The sequence below is a fragment of the Giraffa tippelskirchi genome, chromosome 9 (assembly GCF_054371585.1).
Source record: "Giraffa tippelskirchi isolate mGirTip1 chromosome 9, T2T-mGirTip1v1.2.pri, whole genome shotgun sequence".
Lineage (NCBI taxonomy): Eukaryota > Metazoa > Chordata > Mammalia > Artiodactyla > Giraffidae > Giraffa > Giraffa tippelskirchi.
The window spans coordinates 12744691-12764052 of NC_137283.1; the positions used below are offsets into that span (position 1 = coordinate 12744691).

At 43.9% G+C, this 19362-nt stretch overlaps 2 protein-coding genes across 8 annotated transcripts in view; one reads left to right on the forward strand and one right to left on the reverse strand.

Moving 5' to 3' along the window:
- Positions 1-19362, reverse strand: part of LOC145520641 (uncharacterized) — a 279274-nt gene that overhangs the window by 191178 nt on the left and 68734 nt on the right. The gene's annotated exons all lie outside the window — the stretch shown is intronic.
- Positions 1-19362, forward strand: part of ENTPD3 (ectonucleoside triphosphate diphosphohydrolase 3) — a 34442-nt gene that overhangs the window by 1188 nt on the left and 13892 nt on the right. For both annotated transcript variants that reach the window (XM_081527619.1, XM_081527618.1), the window contains exons 3-4: positions 3682-3809; positions 11911-12028. In XM_081527619.1, coding sequence (XP_081383745.1) covers positions 3682-3809; positions 11911-12028 — 246 coding nt within the window. The remainder of the gene's footprint in view (positions 1-3681; positions 3810-11910; positions 12029-19362) is intronic.

A 19362-nucleotide genomic window follows, 5' to 3' on the forward strand; every position in this document is an offset into this window, starting at 1 on the left:
TGTGGTTTCCCTTACCCAGCTGTGTGTAAGGTCTGCTTTAGAATATTTTGTGATGAACTGTAAAGTACTTGGAGCTTGCCTCTCTTTCCATCCAAGTTGCTGCTGGCCTGGCGCCTACAGCATCCCTTCCCCTTCTTCCCTCCCCTCCGCCCCCCCCCCCATGGTCAGCGTTGTTACCACCTTTTACTGCAGGCACATGGGTAGAATTCGCGCACACACACGCACACGCACATACACACACACTTCTGAGCTTGTCCTGCCCGCCTGCCTCTGGAGCACATTTTGCAGTTGCTCCGTGTGGAAGCCTAGAAGAGTCTGGCCTCTCCACTCTTGGGAGGCACCTGGTAATTACAGTGTTTGTCCAGCCCTAATGACAGCACAGCTCTAGGCTGCAGTTCCCTAAATGAATGAGACCTGGTCTAGTCCATTTTGGTTTACGATAGGCTTTTCTGCTGGAGCAAGGGTTTGCTTAAAGTAATCACAGCTTTTTACCTGAAAACTGCTGAAGCGCACAGGACTTAGGAGGCTAGGCTCGTGGCTGTGGTCAGGAGACTGCTTACGTATCACCCCCAGTTCCGCCCCATGGACAGATGTTCTTTAGTGGTGCCCCTGAATTGGTATTCAAAACACTTTGATAGTTTAACACATATACTGTAACATCACACATGCAGACTAACTTGTTACATTCCTTCCAAAGGACAAGTTTAACTTGGCAGATTAAACTTCTACCTTGTCTTGTATATAACTGACCTGGCATATGCACTGTTTAACAGTTGATGCAAAAATTTGCCTCTGTGGATAAACCGGTTTCTGTCTGGGTCATATCCTTTGATCTGGAATCACAGAAAAGTGAGCCAAGACCCCTTCAGAAGCTCCGAAGGTTAACTCCACAGTGGCTGGCCTCCCTCCAGGTGCTATGACAAACGATTCCGCAGTGAGTAACTTGGTGTACAAGTCATTTAACACACTTGGGACCAGTTCTGTGGAATAGATTCCCAGAAGTAGGATTGTGAGGCAGATGGTATACACACTTGCAATTTTGATACATGCTGACAAATTCCCCTCCAGTTCACTCCCAGTGACAAGGTAGAAGAATTAAGGCATCTTGGACATCAGGATGTGTCTGTGGCAGTATTTATACTGCAGGGGAATCAGGTGAGGTAGTTAAGAGTTGGCTCTTCTGAGATATTGAGACCCACTGCACATGACTGACCTCCCCAAGTAATGAGCACTGTGATGTGACTGGATATTGAGGTTGAATCTAACTCTATATGGTAGTAAATACATGCTCTTTTTTTCCTTCCAAGAAAATATCTCCTAGAAATAATGTAGTAGTAAAGAATAGCTTATGATGATCTAAAAGTAGATGTTCCAGAATAGGACAGGTTCTACCCCATTGCTGTTCAATAGAACTTTCTGTGATGGTAGAAATGTTCTGTAATTACACTGTCCAATATGGTAGCCACTTTTGATTATTGAACACTTAGAAAGTGGCTAGTGCAACTGAGGAACTGAATTTTTAAATTTTATTTACTTTTAATTAATTTAAATACTCAATTGGTGAGACATATTTGGATTCTCTGGATTCAGTGATCTTCCTGTTATGCTAGTGTTTATCATGGTTCAGCCATATGAGTGTCACCACTTAAGTTTATGCTATAATAATACTGCTGCTGCTGCTGCTAAGTCGCTTCAGTCATGTCCGACTCTGTGTGACCCCACAGACGGCAGCCCACCAGGTTCCGCCGTCCCTGGGATTCTCCAGGCAAGAACACTGGAGAGGGTTGCCATTTCCTTCTCTAATGCATGAAAGGGAAAGTGAAGTCGCTCAGTCATGTCTGACTTTGCGACCCCTTGGACTGCAGCCTACCAGGCTCCTCCATCCATGAGATTTTCCAGGCAAGAGTACTGGAGTGGGTTGCCATTGCCTTCTCCAATAGTAGTTCTACCAAGACTATTATTTAGTCAATATTTTACTTACATTTTTTTTAATCAGGTATAAGTTCTATATAGTGATAGGTGGTGGTGGTGGTGGTTTAGTCACTCAGTCATGCCCTACTCTTTGCAACCACATAGACTGTTGTCCACCAGGCTCCTCTGTCCATGAGATTTCCCAGGAAAGAATACTGGAATGGGTTGCCATTTCCTTCTCCAGGTGAGCTTGCGACCCAGGAATCAAACTCGGGTCTCCTACATTGCAGGTGGATTCTTTACACTGGTAAATGCAGGAGACCCATGTTCAATTCCTGGGTCAGGAAGATCCCTTGGAAAAGGGATAGGTTACCCACACCAGTATTCTTGGGCTTCCCTTGTGGCTCAGACGGTAAAGAATCTGCCTGCAATGTGGGAGACCTGGGTCTGACACGACTGAGAGAATTTCACTTCTTTCATATATAGCAAAATGGGTAGATCTTAGGTTGTGTCCCTAAATTTGGTATTCTCGCCTTCTGGAAGGATTACGTTTTTAGAAAATGGACAATTTATGAGAATATTTTTTAAGGGAAATGGTATCTAAAGGAGCTAGTTTGCTGTGATTTTCAGTTTTTTTCCAAAGGACTTTGGAAAGTTTGATAAATTTTGAAAATGCTCAAACTCATATACCCCACAATCCTATTTAGATATAAGAGCATTTTCATTTCCCTAGAAAATGCCTGCCCCAAACCCCTGTGCAATCACTGTTCTGATTTCTATCACCCACCTGTTTTAGAGCTTAACATAAATGGAATCATTTCAGAAACTTTCTTTCCTTATCTTTTTTTTTAAAAATAAATATATTTGCTACTTTATTTATGAAATTTTCATTAGCCCTTACTGGTATGTTAAGACCCAAGTAAATATTTGCTCATAATCATCTGGTTAAGAAATATTAGCTTAAATTCAATAAGCAGAAATAGTCCATTATGATACATTATATATTATCATATAATGCATATTATCTTTACTTAGAGGCTATATATTTAGTTGAAGACAATTCATATGCTACATTTTTTTTTCTTTTGCATTTACATGTTATGATTAAAATATAAATTCCAGAGATTACATGACCCTTTTGGGAGGGAACATGTGGATTGGGGTCTAGTTACTCTTCATTTGTAAAGATGTCTATGTCTTTACTATAGACACAGGGAAAATGACTGAGGTTGAATTCTTACTGGGCACCCACACACCTTAGGAATTCAGACACATTACCATTTTCTTGACAATGTCACCATGTACTAAACTTTATAATCATTGATTATATCTGAAATACAATAGGAATTTCTTCTTATTTATCTGAGATTATTTTTGTTTTGTTTTGTTTTTTCTGAGATTATTTTTAAATGAAATATTATATCATCTGCTTTAATAGAAAACTCACAATTTTCAAATATACATTGAAATAAATGTTATTGGAAATCATCTCAGGGACAACCAGTAATATGCATAACACACTTTGGGAAATATCAGAGAGCTAGACTATGCACACCCTCCTTGCAAACACTGTTTTAGTCCACTCTTTGGTGGAAAGATACTCAAATGGGTATTTGAGCCCAGTTGTAGTTCTAAATGTTTGGGTCTCACTAAAGCCAGAGGAAGTGACTTATGCATGCAGCTAAGCACCCAATTCACAGATTTTACGAAGAAGGCCAGGGCCCTGTTCCTGATTCCCCCTCATGTGTCTTCTGGGTTTCCTCATTTTAGGCCTCAAGGTCCTGTCCCGAACCCCAGCCATCATCGCCCTGGTGGTCTTGTTTTTGAGCATTGTGGTACTTATGGCTATCACACTCATCCAGACACACCAGAAAGAGGTCCTCTTTCCAGGACCAAAGGTAGGTGTGAAGGGGTTGGCACTGAAGGGAAAAAATGGGCTCTGACATCAATGACTCACAAGCTATGAGGTAGAAGAGAAGAAAATTCTTGCCCTTCCTCACCTCCAGCTGGAGCCAGGGAAAGGTGGAGTAAGACCCAAGGAGAAAGACTGGACATGCTTGGTTTGTGGTGTTTGAGGTGACAGATTGATAGTGGTGACACCTTCTCCTAGGATGATGTGGTCTTGCTCTGACTCCTGACTGTTGGAACCAAAGCCAGACTTTGTTGCCAAGAATTATGGATGGCTACCAAAGATTTACCAGCTTGTCAGTCTCCCCAGATGACACAACTCTGCTCACGAGCAGAGACCAGGAGACCCAGGCTCTTCGTCTGGCCTAGCCTGGGTAAACAAAATCAAGGACCTGAAAAGTCTCCTTGATCTGTGCTGTGTGACCCCTCTTGAGTCTAGAAGTAGGCCATGATCCCTCTGATTCCTCCCCCACCGAAACTACTCAGGACCTTATGCTAAGTTCCAGAGACGTCTCTCAGCCCTTAATAAAACCATCCCCCAATGGATGGACTCTGGTAGACAGAACTGTCCGTAGCCCTCTGCCTTGGCTCTAAGGGTGACAGGAAGTGATCCCCTGAGGGACTGTCAAGTGAAAGGTGAGGAGAATCAGCAAGTCCTTCAATTATTTTGGGTAGGAGTCAGCAAACTTCCTCCATAAAGAGCCAGACAGTACATATTTTAGGTTTTGAGAACCATTTATAGTCTCTATTGCATATCTTCTTTTCGTCTTCTTATGACTCATTAAAGCTATGAAAACCACTCTTAGATGGAGGGCCATAGGAACCATGTTATTTGAATCTCATTTAGTATTTATCTTTGACCTTGGGTCTTTTCTATATCTTCCTGCTGTTAGGGACTGTTCATAGGATATATTTGATACAGAGGTTTTTAAAAGATAAAAAGAACCATTTTGCCTTGACTCTGTGGGTGAGTTTGATCTATCATCCCGAGTTCACTTTGCTAAAGGAGTAGAGGAAAATCTGTTTCTTTCTTTCTTTCTGTCTGCCTTTAAATTAATTAATTAAATTTTTTCTGGCTGCAAAAAAAGCTTGTGGGATCTTAATTCCCCAACTAGGGATCCAACCCAGGGCCCCAGCAATAAGAATGCCGAGTCCTAACCACTAGACTGCCGAAGAATTTCCTAAAATCTTTTCTAGATAATGGAATTTTGTTCTTTTATATTTTACTTAAGAATCTCAGCCTCCCGTGAATAACATGAATAAAAAAGAAAAATAAAAGCCTCACGCAGCTGTCCAGTGGTGAGAGGAAAACAAATTATCTGGCTGTCCAAAGATATTAGCTAAGGCCTAGAGAAGCTGTTTTCCCAAGCTTCAGGCACTGACTTCTTCTATAAACTGTATAAAACCAGGAGTGCAACTAGAGGAAATACCATCTCCTTACTCTTTGTAAATTGCCAGTCAGTTGAGTGAGCATTTTTCCCTGAATTATCTCACTGAAATCTTGTGCCAACTATGGAAGATGGACAAGCCCTGTCACCACCATTTTGCAAGTGAGGAAACACAGGTTTGCTCAGTGGATGGTGGGACCAGAACTGAAACCTGGACATTCCTTTGCCCACCGCCATGGCTCTCTTCATTTACTTCCAACTGTTCCTTGATCCTAAGTTCTGAACAGGGAGCCCAGGAGGAGATACTGGCCGCTGACAGGAAAACATGTCCTCCTTCGCACAGGAGGGGAGGAGGGGAGGACAGGCAGAGACAGGAAGGCGCTGAATTGCAGGAGCAACTTGGGGGGCAAGTAACCATTCTTGGACCCTAGAGCCACCCTGCACACGTGTGCTCAGTCGCTTCAGTCGCGTCTGACTCTGCAACCCTGTGGGCCATACCCCGCCAGGCTCCTCTGTCCATGGGATTTCCCAGGCAAGAATGCTGGAGTGGGGTTCCATTTCCTCCTTCAGCGGATCTTCCCAACCCAGAGATCGAACCCGCCTCTTACATCTTCTGCATTGGCAGGCAGGTTCTTTACCACTAGCACCACCTGGGAAGCCCAGTACCGCCCTTAGACCCCATAAATCAAAGGAACCAGCTCTAGCTGCACTCCAGGTACACTTCTCCATGGGACAAGGGAATGTGCCCACCAAGAGTCATGCTTCCCCTTCTAGAACATGCCGGGGACCCCAGAATCCAGGGTCTGTGTGGGCCTTCCCCTGAGAGCAGACCTCACCGCTGACTTGAGGGGTGGCAAAGGGGCAGCTGCTTGCAGGGAGAGTGGACAGAGCATGGGCACGGTCTATAGTCTGAGCTAGCCTACCTTCCACAGTCAGCGTACAGCAGCATGAGGCTGTTCACACTGTGGGTTTGCCTGCGGATGAGAAGACAGGTGTGGGGGTGGGCAGGACAGGGCAGGAGTCTTCCTTTATAAAAAAGTGTCCCTTGGGCCCTTCGAATGTGAGGGATAGGCTGGTTAAGACAGTTGTTTGGGGAGATGAGAGGTCAGTTCAAGCTGGAGGGACATGGAGGAATTAGAAGACCTGGAGAGTAAACTAAGTAGAGAAACGTGGGCCCCAGAGCAGCATGGAGGGTGCTGCTGAAGGAGACCGCACATGTTTAGTTCCACTGTGTCACAGGGGTTTCCCCAGTCAAAGATGCCTGTGCGAGACAGTCATCTGGGGGTGACCCCAGGAAGCACTGTGGGGGATGGAAGTGAGACAGAAGGGAAGGCAGTCAATGGAGGGGCTGATACCCAGCGGGTTACCACTGTGGGCAGCTGAGACTGTCCTGGGAGCCAGTGCAGAACTCACCTCAGGGATGAAATCTGTCATGGGCATACAGAACACCTGCTTCCCAGTCATTTCAGTCCAGGGCGTATTTACACACCAGCTTCCATTAGTCATCGGTTGAGGGCTGCTCCCTGGGGGACATAAGCTGTCTAGTATTTCTGGCATATCGTGAGCTCAGGTAGGCTGGGCCAATGGAGACAGCCTTCAGGCAGGTAGAAAGTGCATAACTGGACATTACAGGGGTGAGGTCTGAGAGCTTGTGGGCGGGGAATCTTCAGTGACTGTCACCCCGTAGGGAGACTATTTTCATCCCCATTTTGAAAACGAGAAAACAGAGGAACAGAAAGGGCAAATAGCTTCCTGCGATTACACAGATTAGAAGTAACATAATTGGCATAGAAGGAAGAAAAAAGCAGAGAACAATGGCCTCAGGCAAGAGTTTGGAGGGTTCAGTATGTATATTCTTATTAGCAGACACAGTTCAGAGAGGGGATTTTTAATTTCTTTAGCCCCAGCTGTAGGAGAATGAGTTGTATGACATCGGAATATTGGCTCAGGGGCTCATCCTGTTTCACTGAGAGAGTTAGGTGTGAGAAGAGACAGATGCTGTGGGCCAGCTGAAGTGGAGTGGAATGGCAGCTTGGAAGGGGGCCCTTTGCATGCAGCTTTTCTCAGGCTGTACAGAGACCTGTCCTTCCGCTGTGCAATGTGTGCTGGGGGTGGGAAGGGCAGTGTGGAGGTGGAGGCAGTGAATATAAAAAAAAATGAAAAAAATATATAAATTTTTCATTGTCTGTGTTTTCATACCTTGCCTTATCTTGCCTTTGTGTGCAGCTGGTGGTTCTCAGGGGCCAGCTCCATGGTGGTCTGCCTATATAGCAGGCCCTGGAATGTTCCTCAAGACCCACAAGAGAGGTCAAGATATCTGGCTATTAAATCCAATGTTGGCCCACCTGACCTCGTTGAGTGTTCAGTTCAGTTCAGTTCAGTCACTCAGTCATGTCCGACTCTTTGCGACCCCATGGACTGCAGCATGCCAGGCCTCCCTGTCCATCACCAACTCCCAGAGTTTACCCAAACTCATGTCCATTGAGTTGGTGATGCCATCCAACCATCTCATCCTCTATCATCCCCTTCTCCTCCTGCCCTCAATCTTGCCAAGCATTAGGGTCTTTTCAAATGAGTCAGCTCTTCACATCAGGTGGCCAAAGGATTGGAGTTTCAGCTTCAACATCAGTCCTTCCATTGAAGACTCAGGACTGATCTCATACAGTGGAACTATTAAAACTTAGGCAATGATGGAAATATCCCCAGTCCCTTTATCATTGTTACTGCTTTGACCTGCTCTATCAGCTTGAAGAGTAAACATGACGACATTGCCTTTGTTCTTCACCTACCCTGCCGCTTTATTATCAGTAAGTCTGATATCTTCCTCTTGAGGTTTTACCCTCCCAACCCCATCACAGTTGCTTAGAAGCCCTGAAGCCTCTCAATCCCATCTGATCAATATCCCAGTGCCATTGCCACTGCCACTTGCACTCACATGGTGTCACTGTTGAAGAAGGGCATGCCGAGTCCCAGGTTTCAGGGACCCTGCTTTTCTGCCATGACCTGCTCAGGTCACATTAGAGCCCAGGTTGGGTCACACAACTCTCCAAAGCACAACAACTGGACCAGGCTGTGTTAAAACCATTTCCTTCTAACTCTCATCCATTCTCTGTCATCAGCCTGGGTATCAGGTGCCCTGTGGCCACCCTGGTTTACCTCTTGGAAAACGAGAGTTGGGTAATTGGTTTCTTCCTTTCTAGAAAGCCCTGGCTCCTTATTCACATTGGTCATTCTCCTCTCCACCCAGATCTGCACACCACTTAATTAAGAGTTAGCTTTCAAGGGTCTTTTGTCTGAACAAAGTCTGCCATACCATACCAGGCACCTTCTTACTAATCAGTCACCCTGTTAAGACTTGTTTTTCTTCAACAAATATCATATATTAATGCATCTATATGGAATCTAGAAAGATGGTACTGATGAACCTATTTGCAGGGCAGCAATGGAGACACAGACATAGAGAACAGATTTGTGAACACAGAGTGGGAAGGAGAGGGCGGGACAAATGGAGAGAATAGCGTGGAAACATATACATTACCATATGTAAAACAGATAGCCAGTGGGAATTTGCTGTATGACTCAGGGAATTCAAACTGGGGCTCTGTGACAACCTAGAGAGGTGGGATAGGGTGGGAGGTGGGACAGAGGTTCAAGAGGGATAGGACATATATATACATATATATACCTATGGGTGATTCATGCTGATGTATGGCAGAAACCAATACAATATTGTAAAGCAATTATCCTTCAATTAAAAATACATTTTAAAAAAGACTTGTTTTTCTTGTAACTCAGTGAAAGTACAGGGGCTATGAGTACAGGTTTGAGAGTCAGACCCCTAGCTTGATCCCAAGTCTGTGACCTTGGCTAATTATTTACCTCTGCGAGCCTCAGTTTTCCCATCTGTCAAGTGGGGATGATGATAACACCTGCCTTATAAATGCGACACTAAGGCCCTTTCCGCAATGCCTGGCATATTATAAGTGTTCAGCAAATGTTTATTACTATCCCTATTCTTATTATTATAGTAACAATAATGATGATGATGATGATGATGATGATAAACACATCTAAGAAAGCTGATCACGGGATCTTTGCTTTTGCTTTTCCTAGAAGGTCACACAGTCCATGACCATGGGTTAATATGGAAGACTGTTTCTTTTCGGTTGACCCACTGAGTGTGTCTTCAGTTCTGCATCAGGCCATGTTTTTTTTTCTGACAGTGCATTAAACAGAGGGTGACTTGCTGCTTTTCACCCAAACATCACCCACTTCGTTGAACTGAATGAAATTCATTCTCCTCTTACACCTTCCTCCATGGAACCACACTGAGTTGCACTGATCTAGGCAAATGAACTCTGAAAACTGGTTAAAGACCAATTTTTCCACTTTTGAAAATGCCAGTGAAAGATAATGGGGTGGGGGTGGATCGTGTGAGTAGTAGCCCTGGGCTGCAAGGCTGCCCCTGTCAGTACATCAGCAGGTACCCAAGGGGCCGCCATTTCTCCTGCAAATTTCAGAGCAAAGTCTCTGGATGCACCCACTGTGGTGAAAACTAAATCCCATTTTTCTGGAGTTACAAATGAAAATGGACATTCTTCTTTCTTTCTGATCTTGGCCCAGGAACCCTAAGTGTTCTTCATGAAGGGTTGGAATAAAGAAGATTTGGGGATAGACAGTATGGCATCCTCTGGAGTGGTTGCCTTCTTATGTTCGCTCTCCTCTTATCAGTACCTGGCCTAGAGGGGCCAGTGGTGGGGTAGTGAGCAGGGTGGCAGCAGAGGGAAGGAAAGAAAGCACTGACACGGAGGCTCAGACCTCTGGCGTGCCTGATTTCCTTCAGCTTCAACCTGTGCTTTAATCTCATGGGGAGCCTCTGCCTGGAACAGATTGTGAACAATGCCTCCCTTGTTCGCCATAGAGGGGTGTCATGTCAGGATCCCAAGCAACACGCCTCATCAGGCTGAAGAGCCAAGTTGAAGAGGCTGTTCAAGTTCAAACACCAGTGTACACAGGGTGTTCTAAATCTTAATAGAATGGAGAAGCTAGAGTAAGACTTTTATTTCTTCCTATTTCAAATGAGGAGAAGAAAGTGGCACCCCACTCCAGCATTCTTGCCTGGAGAATCCTACGGACGGAGGAGCCTGGTAGGTTGCTGTCCATGGGGTCGCACAGAGTCGGACAGGACTGAAGCGACTTAGCATGCATGCATTTCAGATGAAGCAAGTGTTCATGGCAGAAAGTTTAGAATCGGGGATTGGTTAAATGAATTACTATACATCTCACAGTCAATGTGATGAATGTCTTAAAAATCATGATGTCAGTATTTTTACTGATAGGGAGAGATGTTCTTGATATACTTTTTTAGTAAGAAAAGAGCAATGGAGAAGCTTCTGTGTAGTATAATCCTGTGTTGATTTAAAAACATATGAAACATAGGTATATATGTAGTTGTATGCACAGAAGACCACTGGAAAAGATACATAACAAGGTGTTAATACAGTGGTTGGGTTTGAGGAGTGTTATTCACTTTTCTTTCCTCTTTTTCTTGCTTTGTAATTTTATTTATTTTGCTTACTGGTTTTTCTGTGTAGCCTGTATTTACTGAACAGCCAGTAAGCATCAGGCAGATGGTCTCCTATTTACTTCCAAAAGGAAGTTGTCTGAAGATGATGGAATCCAGAGAGGTTAGTTCTCTTACACAATATCAGAAAAGTAGGAATCCATCCGATTTGACCTGCCTCCAGAACCCAACGTCATCTTCCTCTCTGAGACAGGCTAGGCTAACTCAGTGGCAGAGGAATTGGGGAAAAGCTGCCACCCAGAAGCCTCTGATGCCCCGGGCTGACTCCAGCCCAACCAGATACTGACCTAGGTCAGCATAACTCATTCCTGTGCCCCTTGGCTGCTACTGCATGCTCTGTCCTGGGCAGGCCTGGTCCAGGGCCTAGGCTGGGCCACACCTTCAAGCAAAGCTCTCTGGTAACTGCCTCAAGCTGGGTGAGATGGCTGGCACTACCCTCCTGTCCACTCTTCACACATGAGTCACCAAAGTGAGATGATATATCAACAATCTTTCATATTTTGGTTTTTATCCTCCTTAAGTACTTCCTACTGTGGTTTCCTATTGATTGCTTACTCCCAGGCAGATAGTCCTGGAAGTTTGGAGAAGAAACGGTAGCAGGTGACTGACTATTCATTTTCCTCCTGAGACCCAGGTGGCTTCTGACCTCCCCCACCTCCACCCTGCAGAATCTGGATGAAGAGAAATCAGGAGATTGTCTTTGCATGCACAATCCTTGGGGTACTCATCTTTAACCTTGGCTGCATACTGGAATCACCACAGGAGCTTTAACAACTGTTTGTGCCTGGGTCGATTGATAGAGATTCTGATTTAATGAGTCTCGGGTGTAGCCTTGGCATTGGGAGCTTCATAAGCTCCCTAAGTGATTCCACTGTGAACCAAGGCTGAGAACTGTGGCCTAGAACACCTGACCCACCTCCACCCCACCCCTCCCTCCAGTCTACAGAAACAAAGTTGGTTTGGAGAAAATAGTTTTTTCTTCTTGGTCAGGTTCTATATAAAGGAAGCGGTGTGGGTTAAACTCTTGGGATGACTCAGGGTTCTCAGTGGTTCTCTGGGAAAAGGGGTCCTCAGAGAGGCTGAGCCTGTAATTAACTCTCCGTCCCCCCTTTTATTCAGTATGGAATTGTACTTGATGCCGGGTCTTCCAGAACCACAATCTACGTGTATCAATGGCCAGCAGAGAAGGCAAATAATACTGGAGTGGTCAGTCAAACCTTCAAATGCAACGTGAAAGGTAAGGCCCAAGGGAAGAAGGGGAGAGTTCTAATGTCCTTTGGAGGCCTGCAGGGGTCCTGAAATACTGCCTGGAGGCGAGGAGTGAGCACTGGGCTGGGTGTCAGGGAAATATGAAACCGCTTGTTAGCGCTGCTACTCTTCAGTACAGTGACCTTAGGCTAGTCCCTTCCCTTCTCTGGATTTTAGATTTCTCATCTGTAAAATGGGAGGCAGGGGTGTCAAGAACTGTGAATGGTGTGATATGGATGCTGGTGAAAGACCCAAAACTCCTGTCAGAAACAAAGGAGAGTTTATTACTCACACAAATAGCTATAGCCCAAGGATCAGCATTTTCTTGTCCTGGTTCTCTGAGCCCCAATTTGCACAGGGTGATGTAGAGAGCGCCAGATGGTACCTGCTTGCACAGTGGGTTGTATCACCAAAAAGGAACCCTGAGATTAGAGAACTTGAAAGATTTATAATGGGCGCCTGCCTTGCTCCGGAGGGAAACACTATCCGTATCTTCTTAGCCTGTTCATTATGCAAATATTCCTGAACAGATAGTCCAGAACAACAGCAGTGAGTGCCTCTGTTCATAAGACATGCAGAAACAGGAGAAACTCATGGAAAATTATATTCCAGTTGGCTGTGTACGGTGGGAGGGGAGGGTAAAAAGAGATAGAGATGGACCATCTGGAAACAAACAGGCTTGTGTGGCTCTGTTCCAGTAAAGCTTTCTTTATGGACCCTGAAATTTTGAATCTCATATAATTCTCAAATGTCACAAAATATTGTTAAAAAAATGTTCAACACCATCTAAAAACAATGCACAAATATCTCAGTTCATAGGCCGTATAAAAGAAGGTGATAAACTGTATATGGCTAGGGAGCTGCCAACTCTGAAACAGAACGTTATCAGTGTCTTTAATGACCCTCCATGCGCTTCCTGCTTCCTCCACAATATATCCTGAATGTTATGTTGACTATTTACTTGTTCTTTTTTATAGTTTTGTCCTTATGCATTTAGTTTTTCCTGGTTTTGGAAATGGAATCAAGCACATATTTATACAATCGGAAGCAAACATTTATTCTGTAATTTGCTTTGTTCACTACCACTTGGCTTTTAAAATGCATCTATGTTGCTATGAGTACCTGGTTCATTTTTCCCTGTTGAGGCATATTTGTATTTTCCTGGTTACTAATAAGGTTAAGTATCTTTTTATATATTTATGACTATTTCTATTTCTGTGAAATGCCTGTTCATGTCTTTTGCTCATTTTTCTACTGAATTGCTTGACATTTTCTTATTGTGTTGTGGAATTCTTTGTCTATACTCTGAATATGAATGCTTTGCTATATTATTATTATATTGTTGCTAATATCTCTCACAGTTTATGGCTTGTCTTTTTAGTTTTTCATGATGTCTTTTGACAAACAAAAGTTCTCAATTTTTATGAAGGTACAGTTAGTCTTCTCCCTTTTCGTTTGCTCTTTTGTATGTTTTATTTAAGAAATCCTTCCCTAACTTGAAGTCATAAAGATATTTTTCTATCAAAAGTTTTGGACTTCCCTAGCAGTCCAGTGGTTAAGGCTCCACGCTTCCACTGCAGGGGTCACAGGTTCAGGCCATGTGGCACAATCAAAATAAAAAAGTTTTCGAAATTTGCCTTTTACAATTAAGTCTTTAGGCCACATAATCAAGCCCAGTTAGTGAGTGTATATGTATGCGCCACCCTCCTTAGAGCACTATGATTTTTGACTTGGCCTGGATCCCACCCAGGGTACAGGATAGGTTACAGGGATAACCTCAGCCTAGAGGATGAATTAGACTCTGAGCCAGTCACCCCAAGCAACTTCCTTCATTTCCCTCAATGAGCTGCTCAAATAGAAACTCTCTTACAGATTGTGGTATAGAAAATGTTGGGAAGCAGAATTAGCCCTTCCCGTAGAAAGACCAGGAGTTGTCTCTGGATAACCAGGGTGTATTCTGATCATCTGCCCTTCCATGGAGGACAGCCAGGAGCTTGCCAACCCCGGGACATAGGTGTCACAGTTAGGGTCTTAAGAAACAGATGTGCAGACAGAGGCTGGGGTGCAAGGGAGTGATGAGTGATCCACACCCGTGGAAGGGAGGCAGAAAGAAGAGGATTGTACAGAAAGAGAAGTCAGATTGCAACTCAGGCATAGCAGGGCTCCAGCCAATTAGAGGTGTCCTGCACTGGGTATAAATGGTCGGAAATGACTGGATGGTGATTCCTCCTGTCACTGTCAGTTATTGGATGTTGCCAGCTTGGGAAGATGTTGACCAAGACAGTTTTCTGCAGCTAAAGAAAACCTTGAAGGAACTAACATCTGGACACTAAGCCTTTATTTGAAGGGGCATCTGTGTGGCACTTCTCTCAGCTCCTCACAACAAGGAACTTTCATGTCTTCTGAGCACTGCTTGCATTGTTACCTGCAGTTCACCAGCAGCAGCAGCCTTTCTGAAACTTCAGCCAGAGATCTCATCTCTGTTCTCCTAACTTCTGAGCTACTTCTTCACTCTGAAGCATGAAACAGGATGCTTTTTTAGGAAAGACAGACCAGCCACTCCAAGCAGAGATGATAATGTAGGACAGTGATTAAGACGTCACCCTCATCGCTACTATGAAAGCTCTGGAAACTTATCTGAGCTCTCTGCATCCTGACTCCCTCATCTCTAAAATAAAAAGCAAAATAACAGTAATACCCACCCCCCAGGAATGATTTGGATTAAATGACATAACATGTATAAAGCAGGTCCATGGGATTTTTCAGGCAAGAATACTGGAGTGGGTTGCCATTTCTTCCTTCAGGGGATCTTCCCAAGAGCCTGGCAGCCTATAGTCCACGAGGTCACGAAGAGTCAGACACAACTTAGCAACTGAGAACCAGCACATATAAAGCAGGTAGCAAAGGCCTGGCATACAGTAGGTACTCAATAACTGTTAGCTATTACTTATGTGGCACCACACTTTAGAATTCCCAGTGGATATTCTTGCTAAAAGAATATCTTGAATATCTTGCTAAAAGGCTGTCCTAACATAGTTGTAAGGTCTGCCTCTAGCCCTGGGAGGGCAGCTCAGCCAAGTCAGCCGTGATGGCCTCAAACTGTAGGAAGAGGTAGCACTTTCGTGGGGAGGGACCCAGGCAGTCTCTCAGGGGCAGGGGCCCTTGGCCCACCGTGGATGTGATTTAGGGGAGGGGCAGGGTCATGGAGCCACACCACATCCATAAATGGATCTTCTCTTTGATCACAGTAGCCTCAAGGATCCATATATACTCGGAATGACCAGAAGACCACAAACTACAGCTCAAATAACAGAGCTGAAGTTTGGCAAGTGTCATCCACTGAAGACAAGTGGCTTCGCCAAGCATAATTTGGGTTTCTAGTTTCTCAGTTGCAAATTTCTCCAGGACTCCCCTGCCTTGGCCAGTTTGAGGGAGTGGTGAATGTTTGCTTGCCTAGCAGTGTTTCCTGAATGCCCAGGGCCTTAGAAATATCTTTCTCAAGGCATCCGTGGTGGGCATCAGTCCTCAGGTGCTGCTGTTTCCTGTGAGTTCAGTGGGTGCTGCCTTAGCTCCTGGTCCCCATGCTGGTGTCTGTTACTCTGGCTGCTTATTTTAAAGCCATTCTCTGAGGGTCACTGGTTCCTTGCCTGTCCCTCATCTCTTGTGCAGGCTTCCTGCTGCCTTCTCTCAGAGGTGACAGTCATGTTTTCCCTTTACACCAGCAGTTAAAAACTTTTTCAACTCCACTGAGACTAAACTTAACCATCTCCATTGAAATACCTTGAAAAGTTGCTCTAGGGACCAGGTCACTATAGTGCTGAAAACCATCTTTTGCTCAGAACATGTCCTTTGCTCCTGTTCCACCTCAAGTAAGTCTTATGCTAGCTGTCCAACCCTCTCTTCTCAGACTGAAATAGCAGTTTTAGCTCTTTCGTTGGCATTTCCCAGTATTCCATGAGCCTGTGAACCCAATCTCCTTTTCCCTCTGGGAGGCTTAAGGGAACCTTATAGGTCCCTGAGGGATATGCTCAAATACCCAACATTTCAGCATTCTAGCAAGGCTCCTAACCAGTCCCTGTCAGAGATCAGCTCTTGCAGAAATATATTTTGTTTGCTCTAGATTGAACTACACAATCCCCTTCCTATAGTGTGGTGGGCTGATCTGAAAATCTCACTGATTGATTGATTCATATATTTAATAAATATTTATTTGGGTGCTTGCTATTTGCCAGTAACTGTTCTTGACACTGGGAATTCTAAAATAACCAAAATGTACAAAGTCTCTACTGCTACAGAACTTACAGTCTAATGAAGGAGAGATAGCAAATAAATGGGTATATGATGTCAGTCAGAAATGCTGTGACATGAAACTAAGCCAGCTAGGTGGATCGAGAGTAATCATGCTATTTCATGGGAGAGCAAAGAAGGTGACAGCTAAGCAGTGACCAAAGTGAGATGAGAGGGTGAACCATGCACGTGTTTGAGGGAAGAACGTGCTAGCAGAGGGCATGGCAAGAGAAAAGACCACGGGTGGCAGCGGCTCAGCATTTTCTAGGAAAAGCCAAGGGGCCAGCGTGACTGGAGCAGAACAAGTAAGAGACTCAAGTGAGAAATGAGGCCAGAGCTGTCGCAGAGGCCAGCTCAGGGAGGACCTTGAGATGCAGTAGGGGGTTTTAGTTCTACTCAAATGAATTTTGTTCAAAGTATATTGGGAAGCCATTAGGAGATTCTGACCAGGGAGCTAACATGAGATGACATCATTTTAACAGATCACTCTGTCAATGTAGAACACGTAGTCAAGAGACTAAGACTAGAGGCAGGGAAACCAGGGTTACTAGAACAGTGCAAGTGGGAGGTGATGTTTGGGTGGTCTAGCCTAGACTCGTGCTTCTTAACGTAGGGCGATTTTGCCCCCCAGGGAACATTTGTCAGTATCTGGGGACATGATTTTTTTAAATTCTTTTTATTCATTCAATGAATGTATTTGGCTGCACCAGGTCTTAGTTGTGGCATATGGGATCTTAGTTCCCTGACTAGGGGTTGAACCCAGGCCCCCTGCATTGGGAGCATGGAGTCTTAGCCACTGGACCACCAGGGAAGTCCCTCTGGGGACATTTTTGGTTTTCACAACTGGGGTTTGTGGTGCTGCTGGCACCTAGTGGTAGAGAACTAAGGATGCTGCTAACCATTGCATGACTTGCAGAACAGTCCCCACAACAAAGAACGATCCAGCCCAAAAGGTCGGTAGTGCGGAGGCTGAGAAACACTGACTGAGAGTGGTTCTGGGGAAGGAGTGAGAAGTGTTGAGATTTGAGCAGTATTTTGGAAGTAGAGCCAACATTTTACAATCATTTTAATGTATGGTATCCTGGCTGATGGCACCTGAGCATCAGTTCTGACCTGAGTGACTGTGTGCATGTAGGTACTGTCTCCTGAGAGGCGGCAACGCTGAGGGTTGGGGCTATGGCATGGATTAAGGAATCTGGTTTTGAATATATTAAGTTGGAGGTGCCAATAAATCATCTAAGTCAGGGGACAGCAAACTTTTTCTGTAAAGAGCTAGAGGATAAATATTTTTCATTTGTTGGCCACGTGATCTCTGTTGTAACCATTTAACTCTCCTACTTTAGCATGAAAGCAGCCATAGACCATCTGGAGACAAATTAGCATGTATGTATTTCAAGAAGACTTTATTTATGGACACTCTTATATGCCTAATAGGATATGCTGCTGCTGCTAAGTCGCTTCAGTCGTGTCCGACTCCATGCGACCCCATAGAAGGCAGCCACTAGGCTCCGCCGTCCCTGGGATTCTCCAGGCAACAATACTGGAGTGGGTTGCCAATATACCCTAAGGACAAAAAGAACTTCAAAAAATTTTTAAATTGTTTTCAATAATCCTACAACTGATGGTAGTGCTGGTACTGTCACTGTCATACTGAGACTGTTGCATGTGGATTGTGAAATAAAGCAAATGAGTTATTAAGTTGGAGGGGCTGGGGAACAGGATCTTTAGCATAGGAAAAGAAAGATAAAGATACAAGATCAGTGAATTCAAGGGAAAAATTGAAGTTCTGAATTAGAAGTACCACTAAGAACTCATGACATGTTTTCTCCTGAAAAAAAGTTTTCTCTAGGTCTGTCTTCTGGAAAGGCTTGCAATGAGCACCCTAACTTCTAAATTTTGGATACTAGATACCATTACTCAATAAAAGAAATCAGGATTTCTTGGAGAAATGGCAGATTCCCGATCTGGGGCAGGAAGTATATAGGTGACTGATACATCTCATCATATCGGACAGCAGAGAAGTTCTTAGAGGTTTCTGGGATCATGTCAAAAGGACTCAGCTGCCAAACTGAAGAAAGCACCACTGGATAAAGATGGGCCATCAATAAGAATAATAACTGCAATATTACATATCAAACATATCTGTAAATTCATAAGCCCTTAAAGATATTAAACAAACAAATAAAATCCCTCGTTGGTTAAGTTAAGAAGATACTGGAGATGCAACATATATATATTTATATATATATAAATTTTTAAAATTTATCTGGTCACATGGCATGTGGGATATTAGTTCCCCAAACAGGGATCGAACCTCCGCCCCCTACATCTGAAGCGTGGAGTCAACCACTGGACTGCCAGGGAAGTCTACAATCAATATTTTTTAAGCTGGTAAATAAAGGGAAAGAATCAAGCACATATCTATCCAGCCTTCCCCATAGAAACTATACTATAGGGTAACCAAGTAGTTAATGATGGGGAAGTTTTCCTCTTTGAAAAGCATTTTAGATAAAAAGTGAAACAAGAATGATGGAAATAAGATATCACCATTTCACAAACCCTAATGGGCTAATGGATCTAAGCAATGATCATTGATGCCTATTAACAGCACAAAGATAGAAACAACCAGATGCTTGTACCTCTTATTGGAAATGCACATCCCTACAAATTACTCTTTCTGAAAAAGTTCAGACCTGAAACTGATTAAGCCTCTGTGTTCAGTTACCAATTTATAGAAAACACTGGAACCAAATAACATATTAAATGAACCATAGAGATGCAGTCAGCAAATTCTAGACTTTATGAAACTACAGGACAAATGAAATTGCAAGGGGAAAAGTGTTTAATTACAAAGAAAAATTAGAAAGAGAGGACAGAATCTATATATTAAAGGAGACTTAAAAGACATGGCAACCAATTATAACGGATGGAATTTATTTGGGCCCTAGTTCAAACAAACTAGATAGAGAGAGGTAAAGAAAAAATATGAATATGGAGGAAATGTGAATCTTAATTAGATACTTAATTATATTAAGT